This window comes from Oncorhynchus mykiss, chromosome 24, assembly GCF_057628025.1.
Source record: "Oncorhynchus mykiss isolate SJ-2025 chromosome 24, ASM5762802v1, whole genome shotgun sequence".
Lineage (NCBI taxonomy): Eukaryota > Metazoa > Chordata > Actinopteri > Salmoniformes > Salmonidae > Oncorhynchus > Oncorhynchus mykiss.
This window is the reverse complement of record NC_143045.1, coordinates 43,054,851-43,079,987: the sequence shown is the minus strand read 5'-3', so window position 1 is coordinate 43,079,987 and position 25,137 is coordinate 43,054,851. Positions and strand designations below refer to the sequence as shown.

Sequence of the window (25,137 nt, the reverse complement as noted above, 5' to 3'; positions counted from 1 at the left end):
ACATCCACCAGGGGATAACACATCCACCAAGACACTGGCCAGGGGATAACACATCCACCAGGGGATAACACATCCACCAGGGGAGATAACACATCCACCAGGGGATAACACATCCACCAGGGGATAACACATCCACCAGGGGATAACACATCCACCAGGGGATAACACATCCACCAAGACACTGGCCAGGGGATAACACATCCACCAGGGATAACACATCCACCAGGGGATAACACATCCACCAGGGGATAACACATCCACCAGGGGATAACACATCCACCAGGGATAACACATCCACCAGGGATAACACATCCACCAGGGGATAACACATCCACCAGGGGATAACACATCCACCAAGACACTGGCCAGGGGATAACACATCCACCAGGGGATAACACATCCACCAGGGATAACACATCCACCAGGGGATAACACATCCACCAAGACACTGGCCAGGGGATAACACATCCACCAAGACACTGGCCAGGGGATAACACATCCACCAGGGGATAACACATCCACCAAGACACTGGCCAGGGGATAACACATCCACCAAGACACTGGCCAGGGGATAACACATCCACCAGGGATAACACATCCACCAGGGTATAACACATCCACCAGGGGATAACACATCCACCAAGACACTGGCCAGGGGATAACACATCCACCAGGGGATAACACATCCACCAGGGATAACACATCCACCAGGGTATAACACATCCACCAGGGGATAACACATCCACCAGGGATAACACATCCACCAGGACACAGGCCAGGGGATAACACATCCACCAGGGGATAACACATCCACCAGGACACTGGCCAGGGGATAACACATCCACCAGGGGATAACACATCCACCAGGACACTGGCCAGGGGATAACACATCCACCAGGGGATAACACATCCACCAGGGATAACACATCCACCAAGACACTGGCCAGGGGATAAAACATCCACCAGGGATAACACATCCACCAGGGGATAACACATCCACCAGGACACTGGCCAGGGGATAACACATCCACCAGGGGATAACACATCCACCAAGACAATGGCCAGGGGATAACACATCCACCAAGACACTGGCCAGGGGATAACACATCCACCAGGGGATAACACATCCACCAAGACAGGGGATAACACATCCACCAGGGATAACACATCCACCAAGACACTGGCCAGAGGATAACACACCCACCTGGGATAACACATCCACCAGGACACTCGCCAGGGGATAACACATCCACCAGGGATAACACATCCACCAGGGATAACACATCCACCAGGGATAACACATCCACCAGGGATAACACACCCACCAGGGATAACACACCCACCAGGGGATAACACACCCACCAGGGGATAACACACCCACCAGGGGATAACACATCCACCAGGGGATAACACATCCACCAGGGGATAACACATCCACCAGGGGATAACACCTCCACCAGGGATAACACACCCACCAGGGGATAACACATCCACCAAAACACTGGCCAGGGGATAACACATCCACCAGGACACTGGCCAGGGGATAACACATCCACCAGGACACTGGCCAGGGGATAACACATCCACCAGGGGATAACACATCCACCAGGGATAACACATCCACCAAGACACTGGCCAGGGGATAACACATCCACCAGGGATAACACATCCACCAGGGGATAACACATCCACCAGGGATAACACATCCACCAGGGATAACACATCCACCAGGGGATAACACATCCACCAGGGATAACACATCCACCAGGGATAACACATCCACCAGGGATAACACATCCACCAGGGATAACACATAAGTGATAAAACACATCCACAATACCCCATAAAAGGCACCTAAAGGAGTCTCTGACCATGAGAAACAAGATTCTCTGGCCTCGTTGAAACCATTAAACATGAATACTTTCCATATGCACTGTAGGGTAGCTGAGTGGTTAGAGCGTTGGACTAGTAACCGAAAGTTCAGCCGACAAGGTACAAATCTGTCGTTCTGCCCCTGAACAGGCAGTTAACCCACTGTTCCTAGACCAGTTAACCCACTGTTCCTAGACCAGTTAACCCACTGTTCCTAGACCAGTTAACCCACTGTTCCTAGACCAGTTAACCCCACTGTTCCTAGACCAGTTAACCCCACTGTTCCTAGACCAGTTAACCCCACTGTTCCTAGACCAGTTAACCCCACTGTTCCTAGACCAGTTAACCCCACTGTTCCTAGACCAGTTAACCCCACTGTTCCTAGACCAGTTAACCCCACTGTTCCTAGACCAGTTAACCCCACTGTTCCTAGACCAGTTAACCCCACTGTTCCTAGACCAGTTAACCCCACTGTTCCTAGACCAGTTAACCCCACTGTTCCTAGACCAGTTAACCCCACTGTTCCTAGACCAGTTAACCCCACTGTTCCTAGACCAGTTAACCCCACTGTTCCTAGACCAGTTAACCCCACTGTTCCTAGACCAGTTAACCCACTGTTCCTAGACCAGTTAACCCACTGTTCCTAGACCAGTTAACCCCCTGTTCCTAGACCAGTTAACCCCCTGTTCCTAGACCAGTTAACCCCACTGTTCCTAGACCAGTTAGCCCACTGTTCCTAGGCCAGTTAGCCCACTGTTCCTAGACCAGTTAACCCACTGTTCCTAGACCAGTTAACCCACTGTTCCTAGACCAGTTAACCCACTGTTCCTAGGCCAGTTAACCCACTGTTCCTAGACCAGTTAACCCCACTGTTCCTAGACCAGTTAACCCACTGTTCCTAGACCAGTTAACCCACTGTTCCTAGACCAGTTAACCCACTGTTCCTAGACCAGTTAACCCCACTGTTCCTAGGCCAGTTAACCCACTGTTCCTAGACCAGTTAACCCACTGTTCCTAGGCCAGTTAACCCACTGTTCCTAGACCAGTTAACCCACTGTTCCTAGACCAGTTAACCCACTGTTCCTAGGCCAGTTAACCCACTGTTCCTAGACCAGTTAACCCACTGTTCCTAGGCCAGTTAACCCACTGTTCCTAGACCAGTTAACCCCACTGTTCCTAGACCAGTTAACCCCACTGTTCCTAGACCAGTTAACCCACTGTTCCTAGACCAGTTAACCTACTGTTCCTAGACCAGTTAACCCCACTGTTCCTAGACCAGTTAACCCCACTGTTCCTAGACCAGTTAACCCACTGTTCCTAGACCAGTTAACCCACTGTTCCTAGACCAGTTAACCCACTGTTTCTAGACCAGTTAACCCCACTGTTCCTAGACCAGTTAACCCCACTGTTCCTAGACCAGTTAACCCCACTGTTCCTAGACCAGTTAACCCACTGTTCCTAGACCAGTTAACCCACTGTTCCTAGACCAGTTAACCCACTGTTCCTAGACCAGTTAACCCCACTGTTCCTAGACCAGTTAACCCCACTGTTCCTAGACCAGTTAACCCACTGTTCCTAGACCAGTTAACCCACTGTTCCTAGACCAGTTAACCCACTGTTCCTAGACCAGTTAACCCACTGTTCCTAGACCAGTTAACCCCACTGTTCCTAGGCCAGTTAACCCACTGTTCCTAGACCAGTTAACCCACTGTTCCTAGGCCAGTTAACCCACTGTTCCTAGACCAGTTAACCCACTGTTCCTAGGCCAGTTAACCCACTGTTCCTAGGCCGTCAATGAAAATTAGAATTTGTTCTTAACTGACTTGCCTCGTTAAATAAAGGTTAAAATAATAATGAAAAAAAAAAGAAGATCCACACACTGAAAAGTTTTAGAACACCTACTCATTCAAGGGTTCTAGAACACCTACTCATTCAAGGGTTCTAGAACACCTACTCATTCAAGGGTTCTAGAACACCTACTCATTCAAGGGTTTTTCTTTATTTTGACTGTTTTCTACATTGTAGAATAATAGTGAAGACATCAAAACTATGAAATAACACATATGGAATCATGTAGTAACAAAAGAAATATTAAACAAATCAAAATATATTTTATGAGCATTATAAAATATATTTTTTACATTTGAGATTCTTCAAAGTAGCCACCCTTGATGACTTCATGACAGCTTTGCAAACTCTTGGCATTCTCTCAACCAGCTTCACCTGGAATGCTTTTCCAACAGTCTTGAAGGAGTTCCCACATACGCTGAGCACTTGTTGGCTGCTTTTCCTTCACTCCGCATTCCGATTCATCCCAAACCATCTCAAATGGGTTGAGGTCGAGTGATTGTGGAGGCCAGGTCATCTGATGCAGAACTCCATCACTCTCCTCTTGGTCAAATTGTCCTTACACAGCCTGGAGTTGTGTTGGGTCAGAGTCCTGTTGAAAAACAAATGGATAGTCCCACTAAGCCCAAACCAGATGGGATGGTGTATCGCTGCAGAATACTGTGGTAACCATTCTGGTTATGTGTGCCTTGAATTCTAAATAAATCACTGACAGTGCCACCAGCCAAGCACCCCCACACATGCAGAGATCATCTGTTCACCTACTCTGTGTCTCTCAAAGACACAGAGGTTGGAACCTGTAATTTCTGAGGTGCAGTTAATTGCCGATTTCTGAGGCTGGTAACTCTAATGAACTTATCCTCTGCAGCAGAGGTAACTCTGGGTCTTCCTTTCCTGTGGGTTCCTCATGAGAGACAGTTTCATCATATCGCAGAAGAAGTACCTCTGGGTCTTCCTTTCCTGTGGCGGTCCTCATAGCGCCAGTTTCATCATATCGCAGAAGAGGTAACTCTGGGTCTTCCTTTACTGTGGCGGTCCTCATGAGAGACATACGCGCCAGTTTCATCACAGCACATGATGGTTTTTGGGACTGCAGTCGAAGAAACTTTCAAAGTTCCTGACATTTTCCGGATTGACTGACCTTCATGTTTTAAAGTAATGATGGACTGTCGTTTATTTGTGCTGTTCTTGCCATAATATGGACTTGGTCTCTTACCAAATAAGGCTATCTTCTGTATACCAACCCTACCTTCTCACAACACAACTGATTGGCTCAAACGCATTAAGAAGGAAAGAAATTCCCACAAATTAACTTTTTTTAAAAAGGCACATTTGTTAATTGAAATGCATTCCAGGTTGACTACCTCATGAAAGTTGGTTGAGAGAATGCCAAGAGTGTGCAAAGCTGTCATCAAGGCAAAGGGTGGCTACTTTGAAGAATCTCAAATATATATTTTGATTTGTTTAACACTTTGTTATTGTTTACAATGTTTACAAATGATTAAAAAGCAGTAATTGTATTATTCAACGGTCGTCTTTTTTCCTTCCTTACGAAGCTACGCAATCATTCCAGACCCCACTTTGTGTGTGTGTGTGTGTATAAATATACACGGAACTAAAATATAAAACACAACATTGTAAAGTGTTGGTCCCGTGTTTCATGAGCTGAAATAAAAGATCCCAGAAATGTTCCATATGCACAAAAAAAACGCCCATTTCTCCACATCGGGTGGGCCAGTCTGATTGGGAAGCCAGGCCCAGCCAGGGGGTGGGCCTATGCCCTTCAAGAGCCACCCATGGCTGCGCCCCTGCCAAGTCACGGAAAATCCATAAAAATATGGACCTAATGAATGTATTAAAAAATGTAGTGATTTCCTTATTTGAACTGTGGCGCAGTAAAAATTGTTGCGTTTATATTTTTCGTAAAGTATATATTATATATAATTATTATATATTTTTTATATATAAAAAAGGTACAGGTATGTTAGATATACATTGGAGTCCAGAATTATTGGTGCCTTCAATAGTTAAGGCTCCCCCCGAGTGTTCAGAAGTTCGGATGAATGATGTGCCCAAAGTAAATTTTGGTAAATTACAGCCTTATTCTAAAAGGGATTAAATGAAAAGAATCCTCAGCAATCTACACACAATACCCAATAATGATGAAGCAAAAAAAGGTTTAGATATATTTTTGCAAATTTATTTAGAATAAAAAAAACAAATAGTCAAACCCTTTACTATGAGACCGGAAATTGAGCTCAGGTGCATCCCGTTTCCACAACTTGATTGGAGTACACCTGTGGTAAATTCAATTGATTTGGACATGATTTGGAAAGGCACACACCTGTCTATATAAGGTCCCACAGTTGGCAGTGCATGTCAGAGCAAAAACCAAGCCTTGAGGTCAAAGGAATTGTCCGTAGAGCTCCAAGACCTGATTGTGGGGAAGGGTACCAAAACATTTCTGCAGCATTGAAGGTCCCCAAGAAACCAGTGACCTCCAACACTCTTAAATGGAAGAAGTTTGGAACCACCAAGACTCTTCTATAGCTGGCAGCCCGGCCAAACTGAGCAATCGGGGAGAAGAGCCTTGGTCAGGGAGGTGACCAAGACCCTGACGGTCACTCTGACAGAGCTCTAGAGTTACTCTTCCAGAAAAACAACAATCTCTGCAGAATTCCACCAATCAGGCCTTTATGGTAGAGTGGCCAGACGGAAGCCACTCCTCAGTAAAAGGCACATGACAGCCCACTTGAAGTTTCCCAAAAGGCACCTAAAGACTCTCAGACCATGAGAAACAAGATTCTCTGGTCTGATGATACCAAGATTGAACTCTTTGGCCTGAATGTCAAGCGTCACATCTGGAGGAAACCTGGCACCATCCCTACGGTGAAGCATGGTGGTGGCAGCATCATACTGTGGGGATGTTTTTCAATGGCCAGGACTGGGAGACTAGTCAAGATCGAGGGGAAAGATGAACGGAAGAACTACCCATCCCGGATCCGGGAGAATTGTCATCAACGACACTAATTAGCATAGTGCAACGGTCAAAAAATATTACTAGAAAATATTAATATTCATGAAATCACAAGTGAAATATAATGAAAACACAGCTTAGCCTTTTGTTAAATCACCCTGTCATCTCAGATTTTGAAATTATGCTTTACAGCCAAAGCAAGACAAGCGTTTGTGTAAGTTTATCATTAGCCTAGCATAGCATTATGTCCAGCTAGCAGCAGGAAGCTTGGTCACGAAAATCAGAAAAGCAATCGAATTAACCGTTTACCTTTGATGATCTTCGGATGTTTTCACTCACGAGACTCCCAGTTAGACAGCAAATGTTCCTTTTATTCCATAAAGATTATTTTTATATCCAAAATACCTCCGTTTGGTTGTCACGTTATGTTCAGAAATCCGCCGGAAATAGCGGTCACGACAACGCAGAAAAAAAAGTCAAATTATATCCATAATATCGACAGAAACATGGCAAACGTTTTTAATAATCAAGCCTCAAGGTGTTTTTCAAATATCTATTCGATAATATGTCAACCGGGACAATTGGCTTTTCAGTAGGAGCGAGAGGAAAAATGACTACCTCTGTCTTTTACGCAAGAATCACTCTGAGAGCCCTCAGCTGGCCACTCACGCAATGACAATGCCCCCGTGCACAAAGCGAGGTTCATACAGAAATAAATGGTTTGTCGAGATCGGTGTGGAAGAACTTGACTGGCCTGCACAGAGCCCTGACCTCAACCCCATCGAACACATTTGGGATGAATTGGAACGCAGACTGCGAGCCAGGCCTAATCGCCCAACATCAGTGCCCGACCTCACTAATGCTCTTGTTACTGAATGGAAGTAAGTCCCCTGCATTAATATTCCAAAATATAGTGGAAAGCCATCCCAGAATGGAATAGGCTGTTATAACAGCAGAGGGAACCAACTCCATTTTACTGCCAATGATTTTGGAACAAGATGTTCGACAAGCAAGTGCCCACACACTTATGGACACACAGTGTATATCCATCCATTCCTATCTCTATATAGATATCTACATATCTCTATATAGATATCTACATATCTATATCTACATATCTATATCTACATATCTACATCTCTACATCTACATATCTATATCAACATATCTCTATATAGATATCTACATATCTATATCAACATATCTCTATATAGATATCTACATATCTACATATCTCTATCTACACATCTCTATCTACACATCTCTATCTACACATCTATATCTCTACATATCTATATCTCTACATATCTACATATCTACATCTACATATCTACATCTACATATCTACATCTACATATCTACATCTACATATCTACATCTACATATCTACATCTACATATCTACATCTACATATCTACATCTACATATCTACATCTACATATCTACATCTACATATCTATATCTCTACATATCTACATATCTATATCTCTACATATCTATATCTCTACATATCTACATCTACATATCTACATCTACATATCTATATCTCTACATATCTACATATCTATATCTCTACATATCTACATCTACATAGCTATATCTCTACATATCTACATCTCTATATATCTACATCTCCACATATCTACATCTCTACATATCTACATCTACATATCTACATCTACATATCTATATCTCTACATCTACATATCTATATCTCTACATATCTACATCTACATATCTATATCTCTACATATCTACATCTACATATCTACATCTACATATCTACATCTACATATATACATCTACATATCTACATCTACATATCTATATCTCTACATATCTACATCTACATATCTACATCTACATATCTACATCTACATATCTATATCTCTACAGTTGAAGTCAGAAGTTTAAAAAAAAAAAAAAAGGGGAGGCTTGCAAGTTGAAGAACACCATCCCAACCGTGAAGCACGGGGGTGGCAGCATCATGTTGTGGGGGTGGCAGCATCATGTTGTGGGGGTGGCAGCATCATGTTGTGGGGGTGGCAGCATCATGTTGTGGGGGTGGCAGCATCATGTTGTGGGGGTGCTTTGCTGCAGGAGGGACTGGTGCACTTATGAAAATTATGTGGATATATTGAAGCTACATCTCAAAACATCAATCAGGAAGTTGTAGGCAGAACTGAAAAAAGCATGTGCGAGCAAGGAGGCCTACAAACCTGACTCGGTTACACCAGCTCTGTCAGGAGGAATGGGCCAAAATTCACCCAACTTGTTGTGGAAGGCTACCCGAAACGTTTGACCCAAGTTAAAACAATTTGAAGGCAATGCTACCAAATACAAATTGAGTGTATGTAAACTTCTGACCCAGTGGGAATGTGATGAAAGAAATAAAAGCTGAAATAAATAATTCTCTCTAATATTATTCTGACATTTCACATTCTTAAAATAAAGTGGTGATCCTAACTGACCTAAAACAGGGATTTTTTTACTAGGATTAAATCTCAGGAATTGCATTTAAACTCAGTCTTTCACATTTGGCTAAGGTGTATGTAAACTTCTGACTTCAACTGCGCACACACACAAACACGCATATATATATATACACACACACACACACACACACACACACACACACACACACACACACACACACTGTATAGTATTACCAGGTCTGTCCCTGGCGAGGATGCGGTCCTGTCCAAGAGAGATCTTCTCCTCCTGAATAAACATCCTGTCCATCATTACCATCTCAGCTGACGGTCCAAGGCGCTGTGAAACATACAACAGAAACACAGCCAACCAGCCAATCAATCAATGAATCAATGAATGCGCCACAGCACATCGGTTAGTGGAGGGAGAGAAAGAACACACTGAACAGTGGAGGAGGGCTGAGTAGGACAAGGAGGAGGAGAAGGACAAGAACCATTGAGATCAATGTGAGAAAAAAGTTGTTAATAAGGTAACAATATTAATTACTTACCGTTGATAATAACCTAAAATAATATTAATTACTTACTGTTGATAATAAGGTAATATAATATGTTATATAATATTAATAACTTACCGTTGACTCCTCAAAAAGCAGGTGTCTGTATTTATCCAGCATGGCCTGCGTTCTCTTCAGGAGCTGGCTGGAAACACTCTCAAACTCATCATCCACTGAGGGGGGGGGGGGGGGGGCAGAGAGGGAGAGAATGGAACATGGGTAATCAAACTCATCATCCACTGAGGGGGGGGGGGGGGCAGAGAGGGAGAGAATGGAACATGGGTAATCAAACTCATCATCCACTGAGGGAGGGAGGGGGGGGGGGGCAGAGAGGGAGAGAATGGAACATGGGTAATCAAACTCATCATCCACTGAGGGAGGGAGGGGGGGGGGGGGGGGGCAGAGAGGGAGAGAATGGAACATGGGTAATCAAACTCATCATCCACTGAGGGGGGGGGGGGGCAGAGAGGGAGAGAATGGAACATGGGTAATCAAACTCATCATCCACTGAGGGAGGGAGGGGGGGGGGCAGAGAGGGAGAGAATGGAACATGGGTAATCAAACTCATCATCCACTGAGGGAGGGAGGGGGGGGGGGGGGCAGAGAGGGAGAGAATGGAACATGGGTAATCAAACTCATCATCCACTGAGGGGGGGGGGGGGGGCAGAGAGGGAGAGAATGGAACATGGGTAATCAGACCCAACGGTCATTAGGGCTTGGAGTTTCTGGTCAGGTCATGTGGTCACTCCCGACCATACACATTAGGGCTTGGAGTTTCTGGTCAGGTCATGTGGTCAATCCCGACCATACACATTAGGGCTTGGAGTTTTTGGTCAGGTCATGTGGTCACTCCCGACCATACACATTAGGGCTTGGAGTTTCTGGTCAGGTCATGTGGTCACTCCCGACCATACACATTAGGGCTTGGAATTGCCAAGGACCTCACAATATGATCACGATTCTATATGTATTGAGATTCTCACTCACGATTCTATATGTATTGAGATTCTCACTCACGATTCTATATGTATTGAGATTCTATATGTATTGAGATTCTATATGTATTGAGATTCTATATGTATTGAGATTCTATCTATATGTATTGAGATTCTATATGTATTGAGATTCTATCTGTATTGAGATTCTATATGTATTGAGATTCTATCTATATGTATTGAGATTCTATCTATATGTATTGAGATTCTATCTATATGTATTGAGATTCTATCTATATGTATTGAGATTCTATCTATATGTATTGAGATTCTATATGTATTGAGATTCTATATGTATTGAGATTCTATATGTATTGAGATTCTATATGTATTGAGATTCTATATGTATTGAGATTCTATATGTATTGAAATTCTATATGTATTGAGATTCTATATGTATTGAAATTCTATATGTATTGAGATTCTATATGTATTGAGATTCTATATGTATTGAGATTCTATATATATGTATTGAGATTCTATATGTATTGAGATTCTATATGTATTGAGATTCTATATGTATTGAGATTCTATCTATATGTATTGAGATTCTATATGTATTGAGATTCTATATGTATTGAGATTCTCACGATTCTATATGTATTGAGATTCTCTATGTATTGAGATTCTATATGTATTGAGATTCTATATGTATTGAGATTCTATCTATATGTATTGAGATTCTATCTATATGTATTGAGATTCTATCTATATGTATTGAGATTCTATATGTATTGAGATTCTATATGTATTGAGATTCTATATGTATTGAGATTCTATATGTATTGAGATTCTATCTATATGTATTGAGATTCTATCTATATGTATTGAGATTCTATCTATATGTATTGAGATTCTATCTATATGTATTGAGATTCTATATGTATTGAGATTCTATATGTATTGAGATTCTATATGTATTGAGATTCTATATGTATTGAGATTCTCACGATTCTATATGTATTGAGATTCTATCTATATGTATTGAGATTCTATATGTATTGAGATTCTATATGTATTGAGATTCTATATGTATTGAGATTCTATATGTATTGAGATTCTCACGATTCTATATGTATTGCTAATGTGATTCGATGTCCCAACCATATTGCTCACTATACGTCTGCTGCAACGAGACAAGAGCATGAGAATGTTTTATTGTTGATATATAAATATGAAATAAAGTGGTGAAAACATGTTATTTAAAAAAGAAGACTGAGAACGAATTTTGGCAAAGGAACAGACGACTAGCAACACCACCGAACAACAAATATTTACAAAAATAAATCAATATTTACACACACACACACACACACACACACACACACAGTCAGAAGTTAACTGATCAAAACTAATTTTCTCATGCTCTCTTGTCAAGTCGCAGCAGACATAAATGTACACACAGTAAACTGTGAAATGTTTGGACACACCTACTCTACATTGTGAAGACATCAAAACTATGAAATTACACATACGGAATCATGTAGTAACCAAAAAAAATGTTAAACAGGTAGCCTAGTGGTTAGAGTGTAGAGGTGCAGGTAGCCTAGTGGTTAGAGTGTAGAGGTGGCAGGGTGGCCTAGTGGTTAGAGTGTAGAGGCGGCAGGGTAGCCTAGTGGTTAGAGTGTAGAGGCGGCAGGGTAGTCTAGTGGTTAGAGTGTAGAGGCGGCAGGGTAGCCTAGTGGTTAGAGTGTAGAGGTGGCGGGTAGCCTAGTGGTTAGAGTGTAGAGGAGGCAGGGTAGCCTAGTGGTTAGAGTGTAGAGGTGGCAGGGTAGCCTAGTGGTTAGAGTGTAGAGGCGGCAGGGTAGCCTAGTGGTTAGAGTGTAGAGGTGGCAGGTAGCCTAGTGGTTAGAGTGTAGAGGCGGCAGGGTAGCCTAGTGGTTAGAGTGTAGAGGCGGCAGGGTAGCCTAGTGGTTAGAGTGTAGAGGCTGCAGGGTAGCCTAGTGGTTAGAGTGTAGAGGCTGCAGGGTCGCCTAGTGGTTAGAGTGTAGGGGCGGCAGGGTAGTCTAGTGGTTAGAGTGTAGAGGCGGCAGGGTAGTCTAGTGGTTAGAGTGTAGAGGCGGCAGGGTAGTCTAGTGGTTAGAGTGTAGAGGAGGCAGGGTAGCCTAGTGGTTAGAGTGTAGAGGCGGCAGGGTAGCCTAGTGGTTAGAGTGTAGAGGCGGCAGGGTAGTCTAGTGGTTAGAGTGTAGAGGAGGCAGGGTAGCCTAGTGGTTAGAGTGTAGAGGAGGCAGGGTAGCCTAGTGGTTAGAGTGTAGAGGTGGCAGGTAGCCTAGTGGTTAGAGTGTAGAGGTGGCAGGTAGCCTAGTGGTTAGAGTGTAGAGGCGGCAGGGTAGCCTAGTGGTTAGAGTGTAGAGGTGGCAGGTAGCCGAGTGGTTAGAGTGTAGGGGCGGCAGGTAGCCTAGTGGTTAGAGTGTAGAGGTGGCAGGTAGCCTAGTGGTTAGAGTGTAGAGGCTGCAGGTAGCCTAGTGGTTAGAGTGTAGAGGCGGCAGGGTCGCCTAGTGGTTAGAGTGTAGAGGCGGCAGGGTAGCCTAGTGGTTAGAGTGTATAGGAGGCAGGTAGCCTAGTGGTTAGAGTGTAGAGGTGGCAGGGAGCCTAGTGGTTAGAGTGTAGAGGTGGCAGGGTAGCCTAGTGGTTAGAGTGTAGAGGTGGCAGGGTAGCCTAGTGGTTAGAGTGTAGAGGTGGCAGGGTAGCCTAGTGGTTAGAGTGTAGAGGTGGCAGGGTAGCCTAGTGGTTAGATTGTAGAGGTGGCAGGGTAGCCTAGTGGTTAGAGTGTAGAGGTGGCAGGGTAGCCTAGTAGTTAGAGTGTAGAGGCGGCAGGGTAGCCTAGTTGTTAGAGTGTAGAGGTGGCAGGTAACCTTATGGTTAGAGTGTAGAGGCGGCAGGTAGCCTAGTGGTTAGAGTGTAGAGGTGGCAGGTAGTCTAGTGGTTAGAGTGTAGAGGTGGCAGGTAGTCTAGTGGTTAGAGTGTAGAGGTGGCAGGGTAGCCTAGTGGTTAGAGTGTAGAGGTGGCAGGTAGCCTAGTGGTTAGAGTGTAGAGGCGGCAGGGTAGCCTAGTGGTTAGAGTGTAGAGGTGGCAGGTAGCCGAGTGGTTAGAGTGTAGGGGCGGCAGGTAGCCTAGTGGTTAGAGTGTAGAGGCGGCAGGGTAGCCTAGTGGTTAGAGTGTAGAGGTGGCGGGTAGCCTAGTGGTTAGAGTGTAGAGGTGGCAGGGTAGCCTAGTGGTTAGAGTGTAGAGGTGGCAGGTAGCCTAGTGGTTAGAGTGTAGAGGTGGCAGGTAGCCTAGTGGTTAGAGTGTAGGGGCGGCAGGTAGCCTAGTGGTTAGAGTGTAGAGGTGGCAGGGTAGCCTAGTGGTTAGAGTGTAGAGGTGGCGGGTAGCCTAGTGGTTAGAGTGTAGAGGTGGCAGGGTAGCCTAGTGGTTAGAGTGTAGAGGTGGCAGGTAGCCTAGTGGTTAGAGTGTAGAGGCGGCAGGGTAGCCTAGTGGTTAGAGTGTATAGGAGGCAGGTAGCCTAGTGGTTAGAGTGTAGAGGTGGCAGGGAGCCTAGTGGTTAGAGTGTAGAGGTGGCAGGGTAGCCTAGTGGTTAGAGTGTAGAGGTGGCAGGGTAGCCTAGTGGTTAGAGTGTAGAGGTGGCAGGGTAGCCTAGTGGTTAGATTGTAGAGGTGGCAGGGTAGCCTAGTGGTTAGAGTGTAGAGGTGGCAGGGTAGCCTAGTAGTTAGAGTGTAGAGGCGGCAGGGTAGCCTAGTTGTTAGAGTGTAGAGGTGGCAGGTAACCTTATGGTTAGAGTGTAGAGGCGGCAGGTAGCCTAGTGGTTAGAGTGTAGAGGTGGCAGGTAGTCTAGTGGTTAGAATGTAGAGGTGGCAGGGTAGCCTAGTGGTTAGAGTGTAGAGGTGGCAGGTAGCCTAGTGGTTAGAGTGTAGAGGCGGCAGGGTAGCCTAGTGGTTAGAGTGTAGAGGTGGCAGGTAGCCGAGTGGTTAGAGTGTAGGGGCGGCAGGGTAGCCTAGTGGTTAGAGTGTAGAGGCTGCAGGTAGCCTAGTGGTTAGAGTGTAGAGGCTGCAGGTAGCCTAGTGGTTAGAGTGTAGAGGTGGCAGGTAGCCTAGTGGTTAGAGTGTAGAGGCTGCAGGTAGCCTAGTGGTTAGAGTGTAGAGGCGGCAGGGTAGCCTAGTGGTTAGAGTGTAGAGGCGGCAGGGTAGCCTAGTGGTTAGAGTGTATAGGAGGCAGGTAGCCTAGTGGTTAGAGTGTAGAGGTGGCAGGGAGCCTAGTGGTTAGAGTGTAGAGGTGGCAGGGTAGCCTAGTGGTTAGAGTGTAGAGGTGGCAGGGTAGCCTAGTGGTTAGAGTGTAGAGGCGGCAGGGTAGCCTAGTGGTTAGATTGTAGAGGTGGCAGGGTAGCCTAGTGGTTAGAGTGTAGAGGTGGCAGGGTAGCCTAGTAGTTAGAGTGTAGAGGCGGCAGGGTAGCCTAGTTGTTAGAGTGTAGAGGTGGCAGGTAACCTTATGGTTAGAGTGTAGAGGCGGCAGGTAGCCTAGTGGTTAGAGTGTAGAGGTGGCAGGTAGTCTAGTGGTTAGAATGTAGAGGTGGCAGGGTAGCCTAGTGGTTAGAATGTAGAGGTGGCAGGGTAGCCTAGTGGTTAGAGTGTAGAGGTGGCAGGTAGCCTAGTGGTTAGAGTGTAGAGGCGGCAGGGTAGCCTAGTGGTTAGAGTGTAGAGGTGGCAGGTAGCCGAGTGGTTAGAGTGTAGGGGCGGCAGGTAGCCTAGTGGTTAGAGTGTAGAGGTGGCAGGTAGTCTAGTGGTTAGAATGTAGAGGTGGCAGGGTAGCCTAGTGGTTAGAGTGTAGAGGTGGCAGGTAGCCTAGTGGTTAGAGTGTAGAGGCGGCAGGTAGTCTAGTGGTTAGAATGTAGAGGTGGCAGGGTAGCCTAGTGGTTAGAGTGTAGAGGTGGCAGGTAGCCTAGTGGTTAGAGTGTAGAGGCGGCAGGGTAGCCTAGTGGTTAGAGTGTAGAGGTGGCAGGTAGCCGAGTGGTTAGAGTGTAGGGGCGGCAGGTAGCCTAGTGGTTAGAGTGTAGAGGCGGCAGGGTAGCCTAGTGGTTAGAGTGTAGAGGTGGCGGGTAGCCTAGTGGTTAGAGTGTAGAGGTGGCAGGGTAGCCTAGTGGTTAGAGTGTAGAGGTGGCAGGTAGCCTAGTGGTTAGAGTGTAGAGGTGGCAGGTAGCCTAGTGGTTAGAGTGTAGGGGCGGCAGGTAGCCTAGTGGTTAGAGTGTAGAGGTGGCAGGGTAGCCTAGTGGTTAGAGTGTAGAGGTGGCGGGTAGCCTAGTGGTTAGAGTGTAGAGGTGGCAGGGTAGCCTAGTGGTTAGAGTGTAGAGGTGGCAGGTAGCCTAGTGGTTAGAGTGTAGAGGTGGCAGGTAGCCTAGTGGTTAGAGTGTAGGGGCGGCAGGTAGCCTAGTGGTTAGAGTGTAGAGGTGGCAGGGTAGCCTAGTGGTTAGAGTGTAGAGGTGGCGGGTAGCCTAGTGGTTAGAGTGTAGAGGTGGCAGGTAGCCTAGTGGTTAGAGTGTAGAGGTGGCAGGTAGCCTAGTGGTTAGAGCATTGAACTAGTAACCAGAAGGTTGCAAGTTCAAACCCCCGAGCTGACAAGGTACAAACGAATCTGTCGTTCTGCCCTTGAACAGGCAGTTAACCCACTGTTCATAGGCCAGTTAACCCACTGTTCCTAGGCCGTCATTGAAAATAAGAATTTGTTCTTAACTGACTTGCCTCGTTAAATAAAGGTAACATTTAAAAAAAACTAGAGATCCTTGATGAAAACCTGCTCCAGAGCGCTCAGGACCTCAGACTCAGGCAGCAGAAAAATGACCCTAAGCACACAGCCAAGACAGCGCAGGAGTGGCTTTGGGACAAGGATCAGGCACAATAGTGGAATTTGAGTTTGCCTTCAAAATAAAAGTATGTCATTGCCAGTGATGCAAATTAATACAAATAGTAGAATTACGCCATGCTTTTATTTTGAAGGCTAACCGCAAAGTCCACTATTGTGTTTAAGATTATTTTGTGTCCAATAGAAATTAATGGTATATAATGTATTGTGTCATTTTGGAGTCACTTTTATTGTAAATCAGAATAGAATATGTTTCTAAACACTTCTATATTAATGTGGTTGCTACCCTGATTACGGATAATCCTGAATGAATGGTGAATAATGAATCAAGAAAGTTAGACGCACAAATATCATGCCTCCAAGACATGCTAACTTCTCACCATTAGAATAACAGGGGAGGTGAGCATTTTATATCATAACCCCAGGACATGCTAACCTCTCACCATTACAATAACAGGGGAGGTTAGAATTTTATATCATAACCCCAGGACATGCTAACCTCTCACCATTACAATAACAGGGGAGGTTAGCATTTTATATCATAACCCCAGGACATGCTAACCTCTCACCATTACAATAACAGGGGAGGTTAGCATTTTATATCATAACCCCAGGACATGCTAACCTCTCACCATTACAATAACAGGGGAGGTTAGCATTTTTGGGGGCTATGATATTTGTGCGTCTATCTTCCTCACTCATCATTTTTCAGTAGTCATTGCAGGGGAGGTTAGCATTGAGGTTAGTATTGGGACCAAATACTAAACTTTTATCTACTTTAAAACACATTTTAAGTGAATTTGTCCCAATACTTTTGGTCCCCTAAAAAAGGGGGACTGTGTACAAAAAGGGCTGTAATTTCTAAACGGTTCACCTGATACGGATGAAAATACCCTCAAATTAAAGCTGACAGTGTGACCTTTAACCTCATAGTCATTGTATCATTTCAAATCCAAAGTCATGGAGTACAGACCCCCCCCCCCCCCCCACCCCAAAAGAATATGTCACTGTCCCAGTAGGTTTAACAAGGAAACTTCTCCCACATCCCCTCAAGGACAGAGGCTATTTTAAATTTAGGGGTCAGGTTTAGGGTTATGTACAGGGTTAGGGTTAAGTGCATGGTTAGGGGTTAGGGTTACAAAAAGGGTTAGGGGTTAGGTTTAGGGGTTAGGTTTAGAGGGTTAGGTTTAGAGGGTTAGGTTTAGTGATAGGGTTTAGGGGTTATGTACAGGGTTAGGGGTTAGGGGTTAGGTTTAGGGGTTATGTACAGGGTTAGGGGTTAGGTTTAGGGGTTATGTACAGGGTTAGGGGTTAGGTTTAGGGGTTATGTACAGGGTTAGGGGTTCGGTTTAGGGATTAGGTTCAGGGTTAGGGGTTAGGTTTAGGGATTAGGTTCAGGGTTAGGTTTAGGGATTAGGTACAGGGGTTCGGTTTAGGGATTAGGATCAGGGTTAGGGGTTAGGTTTAGGGATTAGGTTCAGGGTTAGGTTTAGGGATTAGGTTCAGGGTTAGGTTTAGGGATTAGGTACAGGGGTTCGGTTTAGGGATTAGGATCAGGGTTAGGGGTTAGGTTTAGGGATTAGGTTTAGGGTTAGGGGTTAGGTTTAGGGATTAGGTACAGGGTTAGGGGTTCGGTTTAGGGATTAGGTTCAGGGTTAGGGGTTAGGTTTAGGGATTAGGTTTAGGGTTAGGGGTTAGGTTTAGGGATTAGGTACAGGGTTAGGGGTTCGGTTTAGGGATTAGGTTCAGGGTTAGGGGTTCGGTTTAGGGATTAGGTACAGGGTTAGGGGTTCGGTTTAGGGATTAGGTTCAGGGTTAGGTTTAGGGATTAGGTTCAGGGTTAGGTTTAGGGATTAGGTACAGGGGTTCGGTTTAGGGATTAGGATCAGGGTTAGGGGTTAGGTTTAGGGATTAGGTTTAGGGTTAGGGGTTAGGTTTAGGGATTAGGTACAGGGTTAGGGGTTCGGTTTAGGGATTAGGTTCAGGGTTAGGGGTTCGGCATTAGGGAAAAACGGGATTTGAAATGGAAACACATTTTAGGTGCGGTGGCGGTGCCCTGGTAGAGGTGGTAAGGCACCAGGCGGGTCAGGGTGTGTGTACCTCTGTGGTAGTCGTGTGGTGCGGTGGCAGTGCCCTGGTAGAGGTGGTAAGGCACCAGGCGGGTCAGGGTGTGTGTACCTCTGTGGTAGTCATGTGGTGCGGTGGCAGTGCCCTGGTAGAGGTGGTAAGGCACCAGGTGGGTCAGGGTGTGTGTACCTCTGTGGTAGTCATGTGGTGCGGTGGCAGTGCCCTGGTAGAGGTGGTAAGGCACCAGGCGGGTCAGGGTGTGTGTACCTCTGTGGTAGTCGTGTGGTGCGGTGGCAGTGCCCTGGTAGAGGTGGTAAGGCACCAGGCGGGTCAGGGTGTCTTCAAAACACTGGAAGGAAGAGCTGTAGTCTGGGTGGAGGACTGAACCCTGCTGCTTCCTCAGCTGCTCCAACATCCTGCACACACACACACAGTCAGAAAACATGGGTCACAAGGCTGGATTGGCATGGTAACCCTGTAAAACAACACCTATCATACTACTATGGCTGACCCTTGAATGACGATACAGGACCACGATACAGAATGACGATACAGGACCACGATACAGAATGACGATACAGGACCACGATACAGAATGACGATACAGGACCATGATACAGGACCATGATACAGGACCACGATACAGAATGACGATACAGGACCATGATACAGAATGATGATGTAATAGCATACCTGGCTTCCTTGCTGGGTTCAGCAATACTGAAAGGCATCTTCATAGTAGCAGTCTGTCAGGTGAACAAGACACAGCATCCATGACATCACAGCAACACACCATCACAGCATCCATGACATCACAGCAACACACCATCCATGACATCACACCATCCACGACATCACAGCATCCACGACATCACAGCATCCACGACATCACAGCATCCACGACATCACAGCATCCACGACATCACACCATTAGAACACAGACCCATCTATATGGTCAGATTCACATAGAAGGGAGTAAACAACCCCCCCCCCCCCCCCCTCTACCATCAGTCCTATTAGCCAACGTGCAAAATCATTGGATAACAAACCGGATGAGGTCCAATCAAGACGATCCTACCAACGGGACATTTAAAAAACGGTCTTATGTTGTTTCTCAGAGTCGTGGCTGAACGACGACATGTAAACATACAGCTGGCTGGGTTTTCGGTGCGTCGCCAAGATAGAACGGCTGCCGTCGGTAAGATAAGGGGGTAGTGGTTTGTGTCTATTTGTCAATAACAGCTGGTGCACAAAATCTAATATTAAGGAAGTCTCAAGGTTTTTCTCGCCTGAGGTAAGAGTATCTCGTGATAAGCTGTAGACCACACAATTTACCAGAGATGCATACAAAGCTCTCTCGCCCTCCATTTGGTAAATCTGACCACAACTCTATCCTCCTGATTCCTGCTAACAAGAAAAAAATAAAGCAGGAAGTACCAGTGACTCACTCAATAAGGAAGTGGTCAGATGACACAGATGCTAAGCTACAGGACTGTTTTGTTAGCACAGACTGGAATATGTTCCCGTGATTTTTCAGATGACATTGAGGAGGACACCACATCAGTCACTGGCTTCATCAATAAGTGCATTGAAGATCACGTCCCAACAGTGCATACCCCAACCAGAAGCCATGGATTACAGGCAACATCCGCACTGAGCTAAAGGGTAGAGCTGCCGTTTCTACCGCACGGCAAGCGGTACCGGAGCGCCAAGTCTAGGTCCAAAAGCCTCCTTAACTTGTTGAGGATAGGGGGCGGTATTTCCATTTTGAATGAATTGCGTGCCCATAGTGAACTGCATCCTACTCTGTCCTAGATTGCTAATTTATGCATATTATTATTACTATTGGATAGAAAACACTCTGAAGTTTCTAAAACTGTTTGAATTATGTCTGTGAGTATAACAGAACTCACAGGGCAGGCAATCTTCCAAACAGGAAGTGAAATTCTGAATGCGGAGTCTGATTTTAAGTCAGTGCCTCTTCACTTCCAAATAAGATATGGATCTGGTAGCACTTCCTACGCCTTCCACTAGATGTCCTCATTCAGTATTCCTGGCAGAATGCAATTTCCCTGTTGCGCATTTTTGTCTGTTGATGTCACCATCGTTCCATTTGGCTGCAGAAGAAAACGAATGCTCCGGTTGGAACGTTATTGGATATATATGATAATAACATCCTGAAGATTGATTCTCTACTTAGTTTGACCAGTTTATTCGACCTGGAATATAACTTCTTGAAGCCTGGACGTCAGCTTTTGGGCACGTGAGCTGAAAGTGCTAGCAAATGCGGCTAATTGGACACTAGTAATGGACATTATGGAACAAAACAACGATGTATTGTGGAACTAGGACTCCTTGCACTGCATTCTGATGAAAGATCATCAAAGGTAAGGGAATATTTATGATGTAATATCGTATAATTTTCTATAATTCCTCCGGGTATTTTGGAGGCACTTCTGAACATGGCGTCAATGTAAACCGAGATTTGTGGATATAAATATGCATATTATCGAACAAAACATAAATGTACTGTGTAACATGATGTCCTATGAGTGTCATCTGATGAAGATCATCAAAGGTTAGTGATTCATTTTATCTCTAATCCTGCTTTTGTGACTCTATCTTTGGCTGGGAAAAAAGGCTGTGTTTTTAAAAAAATTTGGTGGTGGTCTAACAAATTTATGTTGTGTTTTCGCTGTAAAACATTTTTAAAATCGGACATGATGGGTAGATGAACAAGATGTTTATCTTTAATTTGCTGTATTGGACTTGTTAATGTGTGAAAGTTAAATATTTCTAAAGAATATTTTTGAATTCCCTGAGCCACCTTTTCAGCTGAATATAGCCTCCACATTGACTCTGTACCGTAACACCCTGTATATAGCCTCCACATTGACTCTGTACCGTAACACCCTGTATATAGCCTCCACATTGACTCTGTACCGGTACCCCCTGTATATAGCCTCCACATTGACTCTGTACCGGTACACCCTGTATATAGTCTCCACATTGACTCTGTACCGTAACACCCTGTATATAGCCTCCACATTGACTCTGTACCGTAACACCCTGTATATAGCCTCCACATTGACTCTGTACCGGTACCCCCTGTATATAGCCTCCACATTGACTCTGTACCGGTACACCCTGTATATAGTCTCCACATTGACTCTGTACCGGTACCCCCTGTATATAGCCTCCACATTGACTCTGTACCGGTACACCCTGTATATAGTCTCCACATTGACTCTGTACCGGTACCCCCTGTATATAGCCTCCACATTGACTCTGTACCCCCCTGTATATAGCCTCCACATTGACTCTGTACCCCCCTGTATATAGCCTCCACATTGACTCTGTACCGGTACCCCCTGTATATAGCCTCCACATTGACTCGGTACTGGTACCCCCTGTATATAGCCTCCACATTGACTCTGTACCGTAATACTCTGTATATAGCCTCCACATTGACTCTGTACCGGTATCCCCTGTATATAGTCTCCACATTGACTCTGTACCGGTACCCCCTGTATATAGCCTCCACATTGACTCTGTACCGGTACCCCCTGTATATAGCCTCCACATTGACTCTGTACCGGTACCCCCTGTTTATAGCCTCCACATTGACTCTGTACCGGTGCCCCCTGTATAAAGCCTCCGCATTGACTCTGTACCGTAATAACCTGTATATAGCCTCCACATTGACTCTGTACCGTAACACCCTGTATATAGCCTCCACATTGACTCTGTACCGGTACCCCCTGTATATAGCCTCCACATTGACTCTGTACCGGTACACCCTGTATATAGTCTCCACATTGACTCTGTACCGTAACACCCTGTATATAGCCTCCACATTGACTCTGTACCGTAACACCCTGTACATAGCCTCCACATTGACTCTGTACCGGTACCCCCTGTATATAGCCTCCACATTGACTCTGTACCGGTACACCCTGTATATAGTCTCCACATTGACTCTGTACCGGTACCCCCTGTATATAGCCTCCACATTGACTCTGTACCCCCCTGTATATAGCCTCCACATTGACTCTGTACCGTAATAACCTGTATATAGCCTCCACATTGACTCTGTACCGGTAGCCCCTGTATATAGCCTCCACATTGTACCGTAATACCCTGTATATAGCCTCCACATTGACTCTGTACCGGTACCCCCTGTATATAGCCTCCACATTGACTCTGTACCGGTACCCCCTGTATATAGCCTCCACATTGACTCTGTACCGTAATACCCTGTATATAGCCTCCACATTGACTCTGTACCGGTACCCCCTGTATATAGCCTCCACATTGACTCTGTACCGGTGCCCCCTGTATAAAGCCTCCGCATTGACTCTGTACCGCAATAACCTGTATATAGCCTCCACATTGACTCTGTACCGGTAGCCCCTGTATATAGCCTCCACATTGTACCGTAATACCCTGTATATAGCCTCCACGTTGACTCTGTACCGGTACCCCCTGTATATAGCCTCCACATTGACTCTGTACCGTAATACCCTGTATATAGCCTCCACATTGACTCTGTACCGTAATACCCTGTATATAGCCTCCACATTGACTCTGTACCGGTACCCCTTGTATATAGCCTCCACATTGACTCTGTACCGTAATACCCTGTATATAGCCTCCACATTGACTCTGTACCGTAATACCCTGTATATAGCCTCCACATTGACTCTGTACCGGTATCCCCTGTATATAGTCTCCACATTGACTCTGTACCGGTACCCCCTGTATATAGCCTCCACATTGACTCTGTACCGGTACCCCTGTATATAGCCTCCACATTGACTCTGTACCGGTACCCCCTGTATATAGCCTCCACATTGACTCTGTACCGGTGCCCCCTGTATAAAGCCTCCGCATTGACTCTGTACCGTAATAACCTGTATATAGCCTCCACATTGACTCTGTACCGGTAGCCCCTGTATATAGCCTCCACATTGTACCGTAATACCCTGTATATAGCCTCCACATTGACTCTGTACCGGTACCCCCTGTATATAGCCTCCACATTGACTCTGTACCGTAATACCCTGTATATAGCCTCCACACTGACTCTGTACCGTAATACCCTGTATATAGCCTCCACATTGACTCTGTACCGTAACACCCTGTATATAGCCTCCACATTGACTCTGTACCAGTACCCCCTGTATATAGCCTCGCTATTGTTATTTTATTGTTTCTCTTTAATTATTTGTTATTTAAAAAATAAAAAATAAACTTATTTTTTTTATTTGATTCATTTCAGTTTAAGTAAATACTTAACACTTTTTTTCCCCCCTTTCCTTAAAACTGCATTGTTGGTTAAGGGCTTGTAAGTCAGTATTTCACTGTAAGATATTTGGCGAGTGTGACAAATAGCATTACATACAACAGTGGTTCTTAATCCTCGTCCCGGAAACCCAAAGGGCTGTTCTCTGTTGTTTTCCCCCTAGCAGTACACTCCGTATACCACTAATCACCACCAAGCCATTCATCATTTTTTTTAAATCAGAGGTGGTACTGCTCGGGCAACAACAACCATGTACAGCCCTTTGGGTCCCAGAACCAGGATTAAGAACATGAACAAATGGAACCCAGTAGGATCGGTTGAGTGTCTCCTCACCTGTGTTTGTAGCGAGACCAGACCAGGGGTGTGCTGCTGTGTTGACGTCATCTGACCCAGACCTGACCCGATCACCTGGATCATCCCCAGGCTCCTCACCCCCATCTGACCGATCAGTCCTTCAGTCTTTGACTGGGGGAGCAGTAGAAACAAAATAATCATGTTGTTTTCTTACATATTTATCTTATTTAACCTTTCATCCAGGTATGTCAGTTAAGACCAAATTCTTATTTATGTCAATTGGATGGACAATAAAGCTTTCCTTTTCACTACTACTACTACAACTACTACTACTACTGCTACAACTACTACTACTGCTACTACTGCTACTACTGCTACTACTACTACTGCTACTACTACAACTACTGCTACTACTGCTACTACTACTACTGCTACAACTACTACTACTACTGCTACAACTACTACTACTACTGCTACAACTACTACTACTACTACTGCTACAACTACTACTACTACTGCTACTACTGCTACTGCTACAACTACTACTACTACTACTACTACTACTGCTACTACTACTACTACTACTGCTACTACTGCTACTGCTACAACTACTACTACTACTGCTACAACTACTACTACTACTGCTACTGCTACAACTACTACTGCTACAACTACTACTACAGCTACTACTACTGCTACAACTACTACAACTACTACTGCTACTACTGCTACTACTGCTACTACTACTACTACTGCTACTACTACTACTACTGCTACAACTACTACTACTACTGCTACTGCTACAACTACTACTACTGCTACTACTACTACTACTACTACTACTACTGCTACAACTACTACTACTACTGCTACAACTACTACTACTGCTACTACTACTATTGCTACTACTGCTACTACTACTGCCACTACTACTACTACT

At 45.1% G+C, this 25,137-nt stretch overlaps 1 protein-coding gene across 4 annotated transcripts in view; it reads right to left on the bottom strand.

Moving 5' to 3' along the window:
• Positions 1–25,137, bottom strand: part of bicra (BRD4 interacting chromatin remodeling complex associated protein) — a 79,020-nt gene that overhangs the window by 6,398 nt on the left and 47,485 nt on the right. For all 4 annotated transcript variants that reach the window (XM_090219005.1, XM_090219006.1, XM_090219007.1 and 1 more), the window contains 5 exons: positions 24,237–24,368; positions 19,292–19,344; positions 18,866–19,014; positions 9,765–9,859; positions 9,367–9,469 (listed from right to left, as the gene is read on the bottom strand). In XM_090219005.1, the coding sequence (XP_090075131.1) occupies positions 9,367–9,469; positions 9,765–9,859; positions 18,866–19,014; positions 19,292–19,344; positions 24,237–24,368 (532 nt within the window). The remainder of the gene's footprint in view (positions 1–9,366; positions 9,470–9,764; positions 9,860–18,865; positions 19,015–19,291; positions 19,345–24,236; positions 24,369–25,137) is intronic.